Source organism: Falco cherrug, chromosome 15, assembly GCF_023634085.1.
Source record: "Falco cherrug isolate bFalChe1 chromosome 15, bFalChe1.pri, whole genome shotgun sequence".
Taxonomy (NCBI): domain Eukaryota; kingdom Metazoa; phylum Chordata; class Aves; order Falconiformes; family Falconidae; genus Falco; species Falco cherrug.
Genome location: NC_073711.1, coordinates 3,819,450 through 3,832,935, shown reverse-complemented (window position 1 = coordinate 3,832,935; position 13,486 = coordinate 3,819,450). Strand labels below are relative to the sequence as shown.

Sequence of the window (13,486 nt, the reverse complement as noted above, 5' to 3'; positions counted from 1 at the left end):
CCACTTTTTTTATTTTTTCCTTTTCCGTGTGAATTTAATTAATAAATGCGCCGAACATCTAAAGCCACAGATTTTAGTGCAAGTAGAAGTTGCAGCGAGGCTCGCGGAGCCGGAAATAATTTCCATAGTGTACGCGTCCTCGAACAGAGGAATACAAAACGAAGCGTGAGTGAACCCACATCTTTGCGTGGGATTACACTTGAGGGTCCCTCACTCATCGCACACCGGCAGAGGATTTCCCGAGGGCGTTTGCGGTTTTAATAATCTCCTTAACTCACAAGACAGCAATATACATGCGTGTTTAAAAATAAACCAGCGTATGACTTTGGGGAGCTACCAATTAAGCTCCTTGGTGTTTTATTCTAGATTCCTTTTCTGGTTTCTTGGCGCTTACCGAGGTGAAGGCCGGGCCCCTCGCCGCTGTGCCAGCCCCCCGGGACCCCGGGCGGCCCAAGCACACTGCGGCTGCGCAGCAGTTTGCAGCGTTTAAAGAGCCGCAGGTGCTGAGGAAAGCCCGGGCGTACCCTGAAGGTAAGGGGCTGCTGCAGCAGGGCAGAGAAGGGGGCACCCCCCAAACTGCGGCGCCCCCATCTCCAGGGGACCCGGCCGCCGCCGCGCGGCACGGCCCGCCTTCCCTCCACGTTTCACGAATCGCACGGCTCCAGCTTGCCGCGCTCCTATGGGCTAGCGGCAGCCCGTGCTGGACAGAGCTTCAGCGAATAGAAAGCCGTCAGCGAGTGGCGGGCCGGCGCTTCCGCCAATAGGAAGCGAGTGGGCGGGACCGCGCTGCCGGTCGGGCGGGGCCGGCCAATGGGGCGCGGGGCGGCCATGGCGGCGGTGCCGGTGCTGGCGCTGCTGCTGCTGCTGGCCTGGAGCGGGCCGGGCGCCGCGGGGCAGAAGCGGAAGGAGGTGAGGTGCCGCCGGGCTCTGCCGTGTCGTGCCGGGGTCGTGCAGTGCTGAGCGGGGCTGTGTAGCGCCGAGCGGGGCTGGGCGGGCCCCAGCTTGGGACACCCGCGGGTCTCAGCTTGAGGCCCCCGCGGCCCTGAGGCCCCCGCGGCCCTGAGGGGCAGCCCGCGGCCGCGGGCCCAGCGGAGCGGCTGCCTCTTTAGAATCCTACAGGTCTCCTTTTCCTTGTACCTTTGAGTGCGTTTAAATGCAGCTTCTTCCCGTATTGTTGTAGAAAGCGCTGCGGGAGCGTGGTGGCCCGGCAGTGCGAGGGGTGGGTGGGTGCCTGCCCGGCCTCGGTGGTGTCACGTAGTCCCACACAGCCGGCTCCGAGGGCTCTGTACGGCTTCAGGCAGGTAGGAGTCACGGAAGAGTTAGTTCATTATTTACCTTAAAGTACTCATCTGAAGGAAGGTGTTAGTAAGAAGTAGTTTGTGATAAATTAACATCTGGGGGGGATTGTCGCTTATCTAGCGCTTCTTTGTATAACGTTGCAGAATTGGTTGGCTTGGCTTTAAAAAGAGCTTAGTGCCGAGCACTCACCTGTTCGCCAGGTACACGCTGCGTCAAGGTTTGTCTGGCCATGCTGACCATTGGTGGTGGAGCTCACCCGCATGGTGCTTCCATCACTAGTGCTGATTCCGCTGCCACCGAGTTTTGAAATCGGAAACAGAGTGATGTTTGGTACTGACCAGATGCTGTGGCATGATTTGAGGTGTGCACCTGAAAGAAATCTGTGCAGTTAGCAATGTGAGAAAGTACTAGTGAGCTGAATGGTCTTGGGTCTTCACCAGCGTGTGTAAAGCCAAGTGCTTAAAGGCAAAGTGCTTAAGCTCAAAGTGTGTGTATTACTGAGCGGCTCAAGTAAAAGAATAATATTAACCTATCAAATGGACCTGCAAATGCCTTCAAGAATCTTAATGAAGTATCACGTAACATGAGCAGTGTTCTTATGAAATACGGTGCAGATGTTATGTCACATCTAGAAACCTTCAAGAGTGTACTGTGAGACTAGGAAAAAACCCACCAAAAATCCAAGTGTTTTTCTGGCTTTATTTTCAGATGGTGTTGTCAGAAAAAGTGAACCAGCTAATGGAGTGGGCGAGTAAAAGATCCGTTATTCGAATGAATGGAGATAAATTTCGACGCCTTGTAAAGGCACCGCCCAGAAATTACTCGGTGATTGTGATGTTCACTGCTCTTCAGCCTCACAGACAGTGTGTTGTGTGCAAGTACGGCTTAATTTAGTCCTAAATTAGAACTTGAAAGTCATCACGTGCTTTGTAGGAAATTACATTTAAGACTGGGATAAAGCTTTTTGCCTATGTGGGAAGATTATATTTGGGCACATTATAGCAGGATTTTACTTGAAATTAAATGTGTGGAATATGTGTAATATGTATGTGAGAATATAACATAGTCCTTAATTATTTATCTCGCTCCTAAGATAATCAGTGCTTTGCAGAAACAGCGTTCACACTGATAGGCTTCTGGAGAAAGATGGGGTGAAAACTCAACTTTCCTGGTATGAGCTGCTGGAGAAATGTTTGTAGAATTACTGCTGGCCATGCAATCTAAAAGTTAATTAATATGTTTGGCACTTGCTTATTTACAACTATAATATGTTGGATCCTTAACCATATTATGGCTTTCATGTATTAATCTGGAGGTGGCAGAGGTCTGTAAAGATTATTTTTATACCTGGTTACTTGAAATTAAATGGTTTCCCATCCTCTGACATGGAAATGAGGGCACACCTGGACTCGATTTGGTATCTTGTTGTCTAGCAAATCATGAGCAGCTGGGTTCCATTTCACATTTCAATTAGAAATTACCACTGCTTGTGTTCATGGACTCAACAAAACTTGCCCTTGCATTTAAAAAAAAAAACAACAGTGGTGTCAAGTGCTTCACTTGATTGTTAGAAGATTGTCTGGACTTAACTAGAAAGTTAATGTCAGGTTGTGTGGGAGGCATCAGTAATGGGGTGGGGTGACTACAGCTCCCTCAGCTGTTTTGTAACTTCTGCTCTGGACAAACATGTGATACAGTGTTTCACTTTGTGTGTTTTACAGGCAAGCTGATGAGGAATACCAGATTCTGGCAAACTCCTGGCGATATTCCAGTGCATTTACCAATAAGATTTTTTTTGCTATGGTAGATTTCGATGAAGGCTCAGATGTATTTCAGATGGTAAGGTCTCTCTTTTTCTCTTTTAACGTTATTTTTAACTTGGGTTTTGGAGACTGAGGGCAAGAAGGTAAAGATGTATACAAAATTTAGTGTAACAATGATTAAAGAAATAATTGAGAAGCTAAAAGCTGCTGTTCAGAAGAAATGACAAGAGCAGAGGACAGTAGCATGTTGGCAGTAATATTAACAGAACTAACAAATCTGCAATAGGTACAAGGAGTGAACTGGCTTCTCTGACACTTTTTTCTGAGATTGTCTCCTGTAGTAACACGGTGTAATTCTTAATTGAATTTTTCTATGATACACAAAGAGGCAAGATAGAAAGCACCGATGTCATTAGGAACAGCTATTACAACTTTTAGATTACTAGAGTGTGCTAGATTAGGCTTTCAGTATGGGCTAACTTCTTGTTGAGTACCTGGATGTTTTGGTCTTTGGTTAACTTTATGTAACCATTTTTTTTTTTTAGATGTATGAGTTCTTTCCATGTATGCTTGCAATTGCAGATCACATTAATAGTTCATTATAGTTTTGCAAATCTTAACTTTTTTTTTAAGAGATACTTGTCTCTATTTAAAAGCTACACAATTTAGGCAATGATATTTTATTAAATGGAAGCTTTTGGACTGGAGGAGTGGAGAGGAATGTCTTTTACTCTTGATCAATTTTCCCATAGTGTTGCATGAAAAATTCATTCATGAAGCTATGGTCTTCATAGATTATTGTATATATTTCGATTTCCCAGATTTCTCTCCCAAAAGTAGTAGTTAAAGAAGAAACATTAAAAAAAAAACCTGAAATGCTACGGGAAAAGCAGTGTTAGTAGTTTACAAAATGCAGTTCTATCTTTTCCTTTTATTTACTTATTATAATGTCCTCTTACCTGGTCTGAATCTTTTGAATCAGTAGCTATAGATCTGAGTGCTAACAAAGAAATGTCAGTCACTTCAGAAAGCATGCACAATTGTGTTAAAAATAAAAAAGCCTGCTTAAATTTTTTTTAATAAGACATCCAGCTCTGCTAGTGACAGAGCTAAAAAAAATTATTCCTCAGTACTAAAAGGAGAAAACTGGAATGCAAAAGGGAAACTGCAGGACTACCTTGATTACTTTTATGAAACACAGTAATGCAAGCTACTGTGTTCTGTTTTTACTTTTTTTAAGTTACTGACAATGAAATCTATGTATTAAACAGTTTTTCTTATTGATTTAATGATGATGTTGCAAGATGCAAATGGTCTAGAATTGTGTTACTAAACAGACTTTCATGCTGCTGTCATCTTCTATGAATTTTCTGCATACAGCTAAACATGAATTCTGCTCCAACCTTCATTAACTTTCCTGCTAAAGGCAAGCCTAAACGGGGTGACACATACGAACTTCAGGTGCGTGGCTTTGCAGCTGAACAGCTTGCTCGTTGGGTGGCTGACAGAACTGATGTCAATGTAAGTATATACAGACTTTCCCCACCACCACCTCTGTAGCACTCCCTTACTGCAGAATTCCAGCTGTGAAATGTGTCAGTTGTGATCTGTGGCTAATGATCTGCTCTCACATAGTCTAAATAGTTCTCATCTACAAAATCTAGTTTGGGCACATGTTTGGGCATATATCAAGTTTTATGTCCATTCAGTGTTGTAATATTTTGTGTAATTCTGTATTTGATAAGATGGTAAAACTAATTTCCTTCTTTCTCTTCCTATGGAAGAGAAAATTAATAGGTAGGGTAAAGGTGTATAAAACTGAAGTTACAGTAGCAGGGGAAGAAGCATTACTTTCCAAGTCAGATCTATTATGTAGAAAATCTATTAACCCACTCTAATATATTGTGGATGTTGTTAGCAGCAGTGCAGATACAATGTGTAATCCCACTGAGGGAAAATAATTTTAAATATCCTGTGTTCAGATTCGTGTGATAAGGCCACCAAACTATGCTGGACCGTTGATGCTAGGACTGCTGCTGGCTGTCATCGGAGGCCTTGTATATTTGCGTGGAAGCAATCTGGATTTTCTGTATAACAAAACTGGCTGGGCATTTGCTGCTTTGGTGAGTTGTTATAACTCTTGTCTGCCTGTTGTTGTAGGTTTTGTAGCAAATCAAGTCTTTAAAAGCTTTTGTACTTAAAGATGCATAAGCCTGGTAGAGGCAAATGAGGTGCATTTAGGTTTACATTTTGGTAGTCTGATAATATTACTTAATCTTGGTCTTTTCAACTCAGGTAACGCTTGATTAGATGCCTTTTATACAAATAAAAGGTAGGACAATGCCTAGCCTAAGATTGTGTTCTAAACCAGTGCTTCTGGGTACAAAATTAAAAAGAAATTGGGTAAAAAATAATAGGAAGAAAGTCCTTATTAAATAGTGTTTCTTCTTTCCTTTTCAGTGTTTTGTGTTAGCAATGACATCAGGCCAGATGTGGAACCACATTAGAGGTCCACCCTATGCTCATAAGAATCCCCATACAGGACAAGTGGTAAGTCTTTTCTTAGTTTTATTTTCTACATTTGTTTTATTTCTGCAAAATAAGGCTGATATTAAAAGAAGCAAATCAGAGAGCAGATTCTGTTCTTGGCTTCTTTCTTTGTCTGTCAGTGAGGCTAACCTCTCCTGCAGTGAGCAAGGCGAAGTAGAGAGCTGTTGATTAGTTCAGAGAGGATCTGTCTTCTCTTAAAATATGGTTGTGAAAGAGGGGTTTGGTTTTGTGTGAAACAGAAGGAATGTGAGAGCTCCAGTCAAATTTAGATTTTCTTCCAATTAGCTTTATCCTTTTCTTGGCTGAAATACAAGGAAGAAACTCTGTTAGCAAACTCCTGCTTTAGTGCTAAAACCATCACAAAATACTGCTCTTAAACCAAAGTGCTCTGTTCTGTAATTGCTGTGGGGCGATTTCACCCGTTACCTAGAACAGGAAGGTCATTCCTACCATCTTCTGTTCGATAATTCATTAATTCCATAAGAATGGTGGTGTTAGTTCTGTGATCTTCTAAGACTAAGGACAGATGCTTAAGGGTTTCCTAAGTGTATTGCTTTCTGTGCTCAGTACTAAGCTTTTAAAAGATAGAATAGAAAATGCAGTTCTTAATCAGATGAGAAATACTAAGATACATTTACTACCTAGCAGCACCTTCAGTTTCTTGTTGGAAACGGCTCCATGCGATAAAGCATTAGGCAGCAGTCATATGGATGGTACTCAGCTGGAAAGGGGACAGACTAGTTCCAGAGAGTTACCCTGGAGTTTATTTTTGTTGTGTTAATACCTAGAGAGTTCAAGGTCTTTTTGTGTGTGGAAACTTCGATTATTCTGGTAATCACAGAAAGCTAAGAAGGTACTAAAATAATGCCCTAAGGTAAAGAGGATAGCATACAGAGTAACCAAAGCTATTTGCGAAGTTTTTTGGTTGGGGGGGGCTCCGCATTGGTTCAGAACCGAAGGTAAGCATTCCTTCCATCTCTCCAAAATGTAAAAAAAGGGATACATTTTGGAGGAAGCATGACAATGCTCTTTTGCTTAGATTCTGAGGGTAGGTTATTTTAAATTACCTGATCTCTTCCATTTCTGTGACTCCCTATGCATCTTTTAACTATTCCTGTTTGTTTTCATGTTTTCTTTTCAGCATTTATTTACCTGTGATGTTTGCTTTCCTGTCTTGTTATCCTCTATTGGTAAAGAGACATGATAGTTCTGAATTACTAACAGCAAAATAAAGGTGTTTATGTTGAGTATTACATGCTAAACAGTCTTGTTTCTGAGCCTGGCATTTTCATGTTTAACCTGCTCTTTTTTTTTTAATCTTATACACCCATCTAATGACTTACATATAAAAAACATCTTTCTGAGGTTTTTGAGGTAGATTAATGTCTAGTGATCTTTGACTTAGGAAATCTCATTTCTGAGGGAGGAAAAAAGTTTTAACATCACTTGGAATACAGTGCTCTGTACATAATACAGAATGAGAATGTAAAAGTAGTCAGAATGTATTGACAGCATTGCATCTCTTCAGGTGCTTACATGTCACATATTGGCTTTTCTCACATACTTTATTCAGAAGGGAATTAACTTGGTGAAATGTCTTCTCATGCCTGGTTAGGTGGGTCAGGCCCTCTGGATCTGCTTATCAAACTTTATCTTTCTACTTAGATATAACATCACAACCATAGTGATGTAGAGCTTCCCATAAGGGATTAAAAAATGGTATTCCTTCACAAATCTCAAATTTTCTGTTAACCTAGTTGGTTAGTAAACTACTAATGTAAATAAAACTGAGTTGACTTACTGAGTCAAAGTTCTCATATTTTAAATGCTTTCTTGAAAATGCTTCCTTTTGTTTCCTCTTTACATCATTCCTAAGCCTTTTTGAGACTGGCAAATAAAGCTTCAGTGGTATTGGTAGTGATGTTTCTTTTCCTGGTGTGCCATGAAAAAGATATCAGAGGCTTGGTTCTGGAGCCAAGTGAGTAGGGTTCACATGTAGATTGAAGAGTTCCAAGCTGAGGAGCAGTGTATGTAACCTAAGAAAGTCAGGGTGTGGATCAGACTTGGATCACAGTGGGTGCAGGAGAGCGTAATTATGGTAATTCAGGTAATTATTGCTGAACAGGGGATCTGGACCATGAAGGGTGTAGCAGCACTTGCTATAATCTGAACGGTACATTGGGCTGATTGTGCATGTTAATAGAAGGATTTTTGATGCTGACACCTCCCCCCCAAAATTGGTGATCAACTGATGAAATTGTTCATGCTCCAACTTTGTTTGGTCTCCTGAAAGAGGCAGTGCAAAAACTTCATTTCAAGCTCCATAGCTGCTGTTAATCATGCCAAAGTTGACTCCAGTATTAAAATCAATTACTCTTTGTCTCTTACAGAACTATATCCATGGGAGCAGTCAGGCCCAGTTTGTGGCAGAAACACACATTGTTCTTCTGTTTAGTATCCTTCCTGCTGAGAAGCATGTGGTTGGTGATGAGTTTTCTGTTGGCTGCCTTTTCTATTGGGGTACTTTCTCAAGGTTTCTAACTGTCACCTAATACTGATGCAGAAGCTTGTAGAGCCTTTCTGTAATGACAACTTACGCTTTTTCTATGCCGGTGATCTCTAAGTTGAATAGAAAAATACTTACTGCTTTCTCACTGCTGCCTTCCTTGCATAATGACTGAATTGGATAGTGTTGAAGGTGTGGATCTTTGTGGAATAACAAGGTTCTTCAGGATAGCCTCTGTTCCTCTGTGCGTGTCTCCATCTTTTCCGGTCTCACTTAGTTCGTGCTTTGGTGTTGAATTCCTTCCTCTGTTACTGATCTTTCTTCTTTTATTTCTTTGCTTACCTTCTTTACTTTTATTCTCACCACTTGCTCATGCTAACAATTCATGATTTTTCCATGCCAGTATTATGCCATCAAGAAAGGCAAGCAGAAACTTGCAGGTTAAGAGTTTTTACCATTCTCATTTGTATAAAAATGTTTCTTTAGAGTCATAAGAACAAAATTCCTGTTCTTTCCTTTTGTTCTCGCATTGTATGTTTTTGATCCATCATCTGTAACTTTAGTCGTATCTCACTCGAGCATTTCTTCCTTGTTCCGTTATCTGTGTTAGCCTGTGCATACTTTTGTCCTTTATATTCAGGATTTATATATTTTATTTATAATACCTTTTTTCTTTCAGCTTCACAGTCTCAAATTGCTTACATTTTATACTACACAAATATACAGAATAGCAGACTTACTACAGGGACATAATTTCAAAACTTCATTCAAAGTACCCATCCTCTTCAGTGCTTGACAGTGATTAACAAGTCGTTGGCAGCAGCAGTGTTCTTTAACAGAATGACTTCTGCCAATTTCTCCCTTTTCTCTTGTTTTATCTGCTCAAAATTCTAATTTCAGCAAGCAACACACCGGAGTTTTTGTAGTAAAATAATAGAAAGTAAGCAATTGATGTTTAAATATGCTAGTGCTAAAAGAACTTTACTCTCTTGCTGTGTATTCATTATCAAAATTTTTTTTAACTTAAACCATCCATTTGGAGGGGAACTTCTGATCTTTTTTCTAATTATTACTGTACTTCTGACACACTCGGTCAAATTCAACCTAGAAACTTTTTGTTGATGTTTGTATTATTGCTATCCATGTTATGGACCCAATCTACCAGTTGCTGGAGACATTTAAAATGGTAGAAGCTGGCAAGGTTCCTGTAGGCTGAAGTCAGTTTCCTCTTGTGCTGAAGGCAGACTGCATCTGAAATGGAAAGATTTCCTAACAGTCCCATTACAGTCAACAATAAGTATGTCTCATTTCAAGAGGAGGATTGGGACTGAACATCTATAGTGAAATGGAATGAAATCTGAGGGAACTCTTGTCTTTTGTTCCACTGGATCCACTATTTTGCTTTGCTAGGATTCATTCTTTGCAGATGTCAGGCTGAGTTGTCTGTGCTTCCTTAATTTTACAAACGGTAATTTATTTTTTTCTTAATTGAAGAACTAGAAAAGACTGAAATACTGCTACTTGAAGGATACTTTGTTAGATTAAATATTTCATGCATTTTATTCATTCTGTTAGTGGAGCAAAATGCAGAAGTTTAATTCCTTTTGGGATTTTCCAGTGGAGTAGAACAGTAGTAGGAGTGGACTGAGCTCTCTGGTAAGAAATGCTGTTTCATTACAAGCTGAGATAATAAATGCATGTTTTTAATTTTGTGTGAAGGCCTACCGTATCTTCCAGTTTATATTTTTAAACTTTGTATATATTTTCTTTTGAAAGTTGACATTATGAATGCCTTTCAGTTGCTGTTTTTCCCACCTGTAGTTGCTGGTTTGCCTGGGAAGCCTTTAATTTTTCCAGTGAGTTTTAATGCCCCAGGTATGGAGCTGAATTTACAAGATTAGGAAGGAGTATATTGCGTTGAGTCTATTGTATTTTGTTGATTTAGCCTTAAACAGCGTTCATAGATGGTGGTGTTACTTTAGGAATGGTACTTCTCCACGAAGCTGCTACTTCTCACATGGATGTGGGGAAAAGAAAAAGTAAGTACTAATACTTTTCTCTCTTAAGAGAAGGCATATTCAGTAAAGATTTTTTATATGCTCTTTAATAGAAAGGCTTTTGCCTGTGGGTTTTTGTACACTTCCCAATTCTAAGCAGAAGTGAATCGTTTTTTTTGGGAGAACTTGGAGTTGCTTAGCAAACGGCAAGATAAACTCAAAGCCCTTTTGGGAGGTGGGGAAATATAAAGGTGCTTTGCAGCATTTTGCTACTAAGGGAGAGGAGGAGGGACAGACTTGCTCTTGAAGCAGTGGTATAAAAATTAATTACAGGAGGATTTTTTTTTTTAATGGTCTTAATTTAGTTCTTCTCAGTGACTTTAACAGAGGTCTCCTCTGAGCAAATCTCTAAGCGTTACAGAATGCTTTTGAAAACCCCAGTCACTGCAGTGTTTTTGTGGACAGCTGCCACATTACTGGAATCTTACTCTGCATCTCTTGCAGTTATGTGTATTGCTGGTATTGGCTTGGTGGTGTTGTTCTTCAGCTGGTTGCTGTCTGTCTTCAGGTCTAAATACCATGGCTATCCATACAGGTATGTGTTTTCTGGGTTTTGGGTTCTTTTTTTTTTTTGTGTGTGTGTGTGTGCTGTTATAGTTGTCATTTTCCTGTGCATTGCAATAGAGCTAGAACACCACAGGCTTTTCTGAAGGAAGTGGGTAGATGGAACTGAGGGCTTAAAGATTGAGAGTGATACTAGAAGTCTGGGGTTTTATGTGGACTGTGTGCTTACAAATGTATCTGTTCCTGCTGACTTGTATTTCCCTGTGTGGTAATAATATAAACCAGAACAGAAAAATAGGCAAAGGGCCTATTTTCTGAAATCTGATTTGGTGGGAAATAGGCAAATATTATCTCCTTTCTGTGAGAAGTCATTTCTTATTTAAAAATATCTAAATAATAAAACTTATTTCATAAGACTTTTCTCAAGACCAGAAGAGAGCTGAGCTTAGTCCCTGTTCAATAACCAGTCAGCTTTTATTCCGTTCTATGCAATGGTCTTATGTACTACTGCTAAACTTCTTGTAGCTAAGATGTGGTTATCTTGGCTTTTGCATTACTAGAAGACTTATTTTAAGTGTCTTCCCCACAGCTGCTTGCATCATAGTTGCATCAGGCCCAGTTTCTCATTCTGATTTTCTTGGCATATATGAAAGCTAAGTGGAATGTTGCACACCTTTTGTTTCTTATAAAATTAATAATATATGTTATTTTGTTCCTGCAGTTTCCTAATGAGTTAAAGGATTCCAGAATCTGTACCTTCAGAAAGGTGGCAACTGAAATTGTGTGTAATGGAATGGAAGAGCTGAATACGTATGGTTCATGCTACCTCTTTACACTGAATGAGATAGTTAAACACTGAACCAAAGAAGACATGTAGTGCCTTAAATATAACAAGCAATTTGCTCTGAAGGACACAAGAGTATTAAGATGCAATCTCTCTTTCATAAGCTTTACATCTTCTTAAACAACTCTCCTTCTAGTGAAATTCAGAACTTAATGCTTAGAACTATATTTCTGTAGGCTAACTAGAAACAGTACTTTACGTTCAATTGGATAATCTGTTTACCATGTGGGTTTTTTCCCCCTCAAATATGCACAAACAGAAAATAAAGTGATAAATAGCAGGTGACGATAGCTTTTCTCTCATGCCTTTTTAAGTTTGAGAAAACATCTTCATATACCTAGAAATGTTTTCCTTCAGTCTGTGTGCAACCCTTGGAGAATACTTAAGATTGTGGTGTGGAATGTGCATATCCTAGAGCTGTATCTCATTTTTGAATACTGAACTGCTGTATGATGCAAGGGGTTGTTTCACAGATGAAGGGAGAATTTTCAACAAGTGGAACTGGGTTATTAATTCAGTTATTCATTTAAAAACTTTCCTTTGCTAAATGCTGAAACTGCAGCATTTAAATTGTGAATGTTGGCTTGGAGCTGGAAAAAATTGTTCTTATACTGTCCAACATTCACACTCTCAAAAATACCAGATTTTTGGTCACTATGTAAGTTTCTGTGTTCTCCATTTATTTTCTCCCAAGTTTTTAGCCTTGGGGAGGATATGGGAGTGGGCAGAGATCTAATTCCAGGATAGATATTGTTACCCCAACAGAGATTTGTTAGCCTTACAATTGAATGCATGTGCTTTTTGCTCTCTTGTTTTGTTCTCTCATCTCACAAAGATACTTTGCCTTAAGGATTCCTGAGTGGAAGACATTGTGCCTCACCCCAAACTGTTGTATATTTCAGCATCTGTACTATAGGAAATCTGTGCAGCCTGATTCACTAATCTTCCTTCCATAGGCTGTGGTGGCCTTGGAGGTTACTAGTCAGAGGAAAATATGATGAGACTTTTGCCTCTTGCTTCTTCATCTCCCCTGTCTCAAGAGGTTACAGAATTTGGATGCTTTAGATTGAATCTCAGAAAGGACTATATCATTCAAAGTAGAATGTTATTTTTATGCAATTTTGCTAAATTAACACACATCTCAAGTGCCTTAACTTCACTAATTTAGTTGTTTGGTGTTTCAACTTGTTGAAATGCATTTTTTTTTCTATGCTATACAAAATGACAAGCCTTAGTGGAATGGATAAATTGTGTGCCTGACTGAATTTTGGACAAGTTTCAATAAAATTTTTTAGTTTAATCCCTGCTCCTGTGTCTTTTGAACTTGAACATAAAACAGAACAAACCTCTTTTCTTCCACTCTTGCTTCAATGTGTTAATAAAAATGTCTGTATATAGTGAATAATCTCAGTATGGCTGAGTAGACTGGATTAGCAGCACATACGTGTTTATGTAGGGAAATTACAGCCCAAAATGTACAATATGAGATGTCTTCTCATGTAGCCAACTAGTAGCATAAAAATTGCATGGTTTTTACCTGTCTTTGACAGCTGTCCTGAGGTGAAAATCTTGACTTCCTGGGTTCCTAGACAGATTAACTAACAGTGTTTCTGGAGGTGGAGTCTAGTTAGCACTACAGATAGCCTGGAACAACTCTGGATTGTTGTATCTGTTGCCTATTTTCCTGTCCTGTTGGTACAATGCTTCCAATAAACTTCTAGATTGTACTTCAGTCACTAGCCATGCAGGTGAAAGTTGCTTACAGTTTCATTCTAAAAGTAACAGGTTTTTTCTTAAATTCTCAGTCTAGTTTCCAATTTCTGTGACATGGTGCATATTTTATTCTGTCCCTCTAAAAAGCATATAATCATATATTGCCTAATAGTTGCACATCCTGCTGATGGATAGTGGAGATGTGTTGGCTTTCTGCTTACAGTGGTAGAAATACTGAGAGCTTTGGATT

General features: G+C 39.8%; 1 protein-coding gene across 1 annotated transcript; it reads left to right on the top strand.

Annotated features, from left to right (window-relative positions):
• The first annotated feature begins 757 nt into the window (after positions 1–757).
• MAGT1 (magnesium transporter 1) lies at positions 758–12,823 on the top strand. The gene is made up of 10 exons (XM_055727566.1): positions 758–909; positions 2,008–2,177; positions 3,021–3,138; positions 4,443–4,583; positions 5,045–5,185; positions 5,523–5,612; positions 8,003–8,066; positions 10,083–10,157; positions 10,620–10,710; positions 11,401–12,823. The coding sequence occupies exons 1-10, from the start codon at positions 811–813 to the stop codon at positions 11,414–11,416; spliced, it is 1,005 nt and encodes a 334-aa protein (XP_055583541.1). The 5' UTR covers positions 758–810; the 3' UTR covers positions 11,417–12,823.
• Positions 12,824–13,486: the final 663 nt, after the last annotated feature.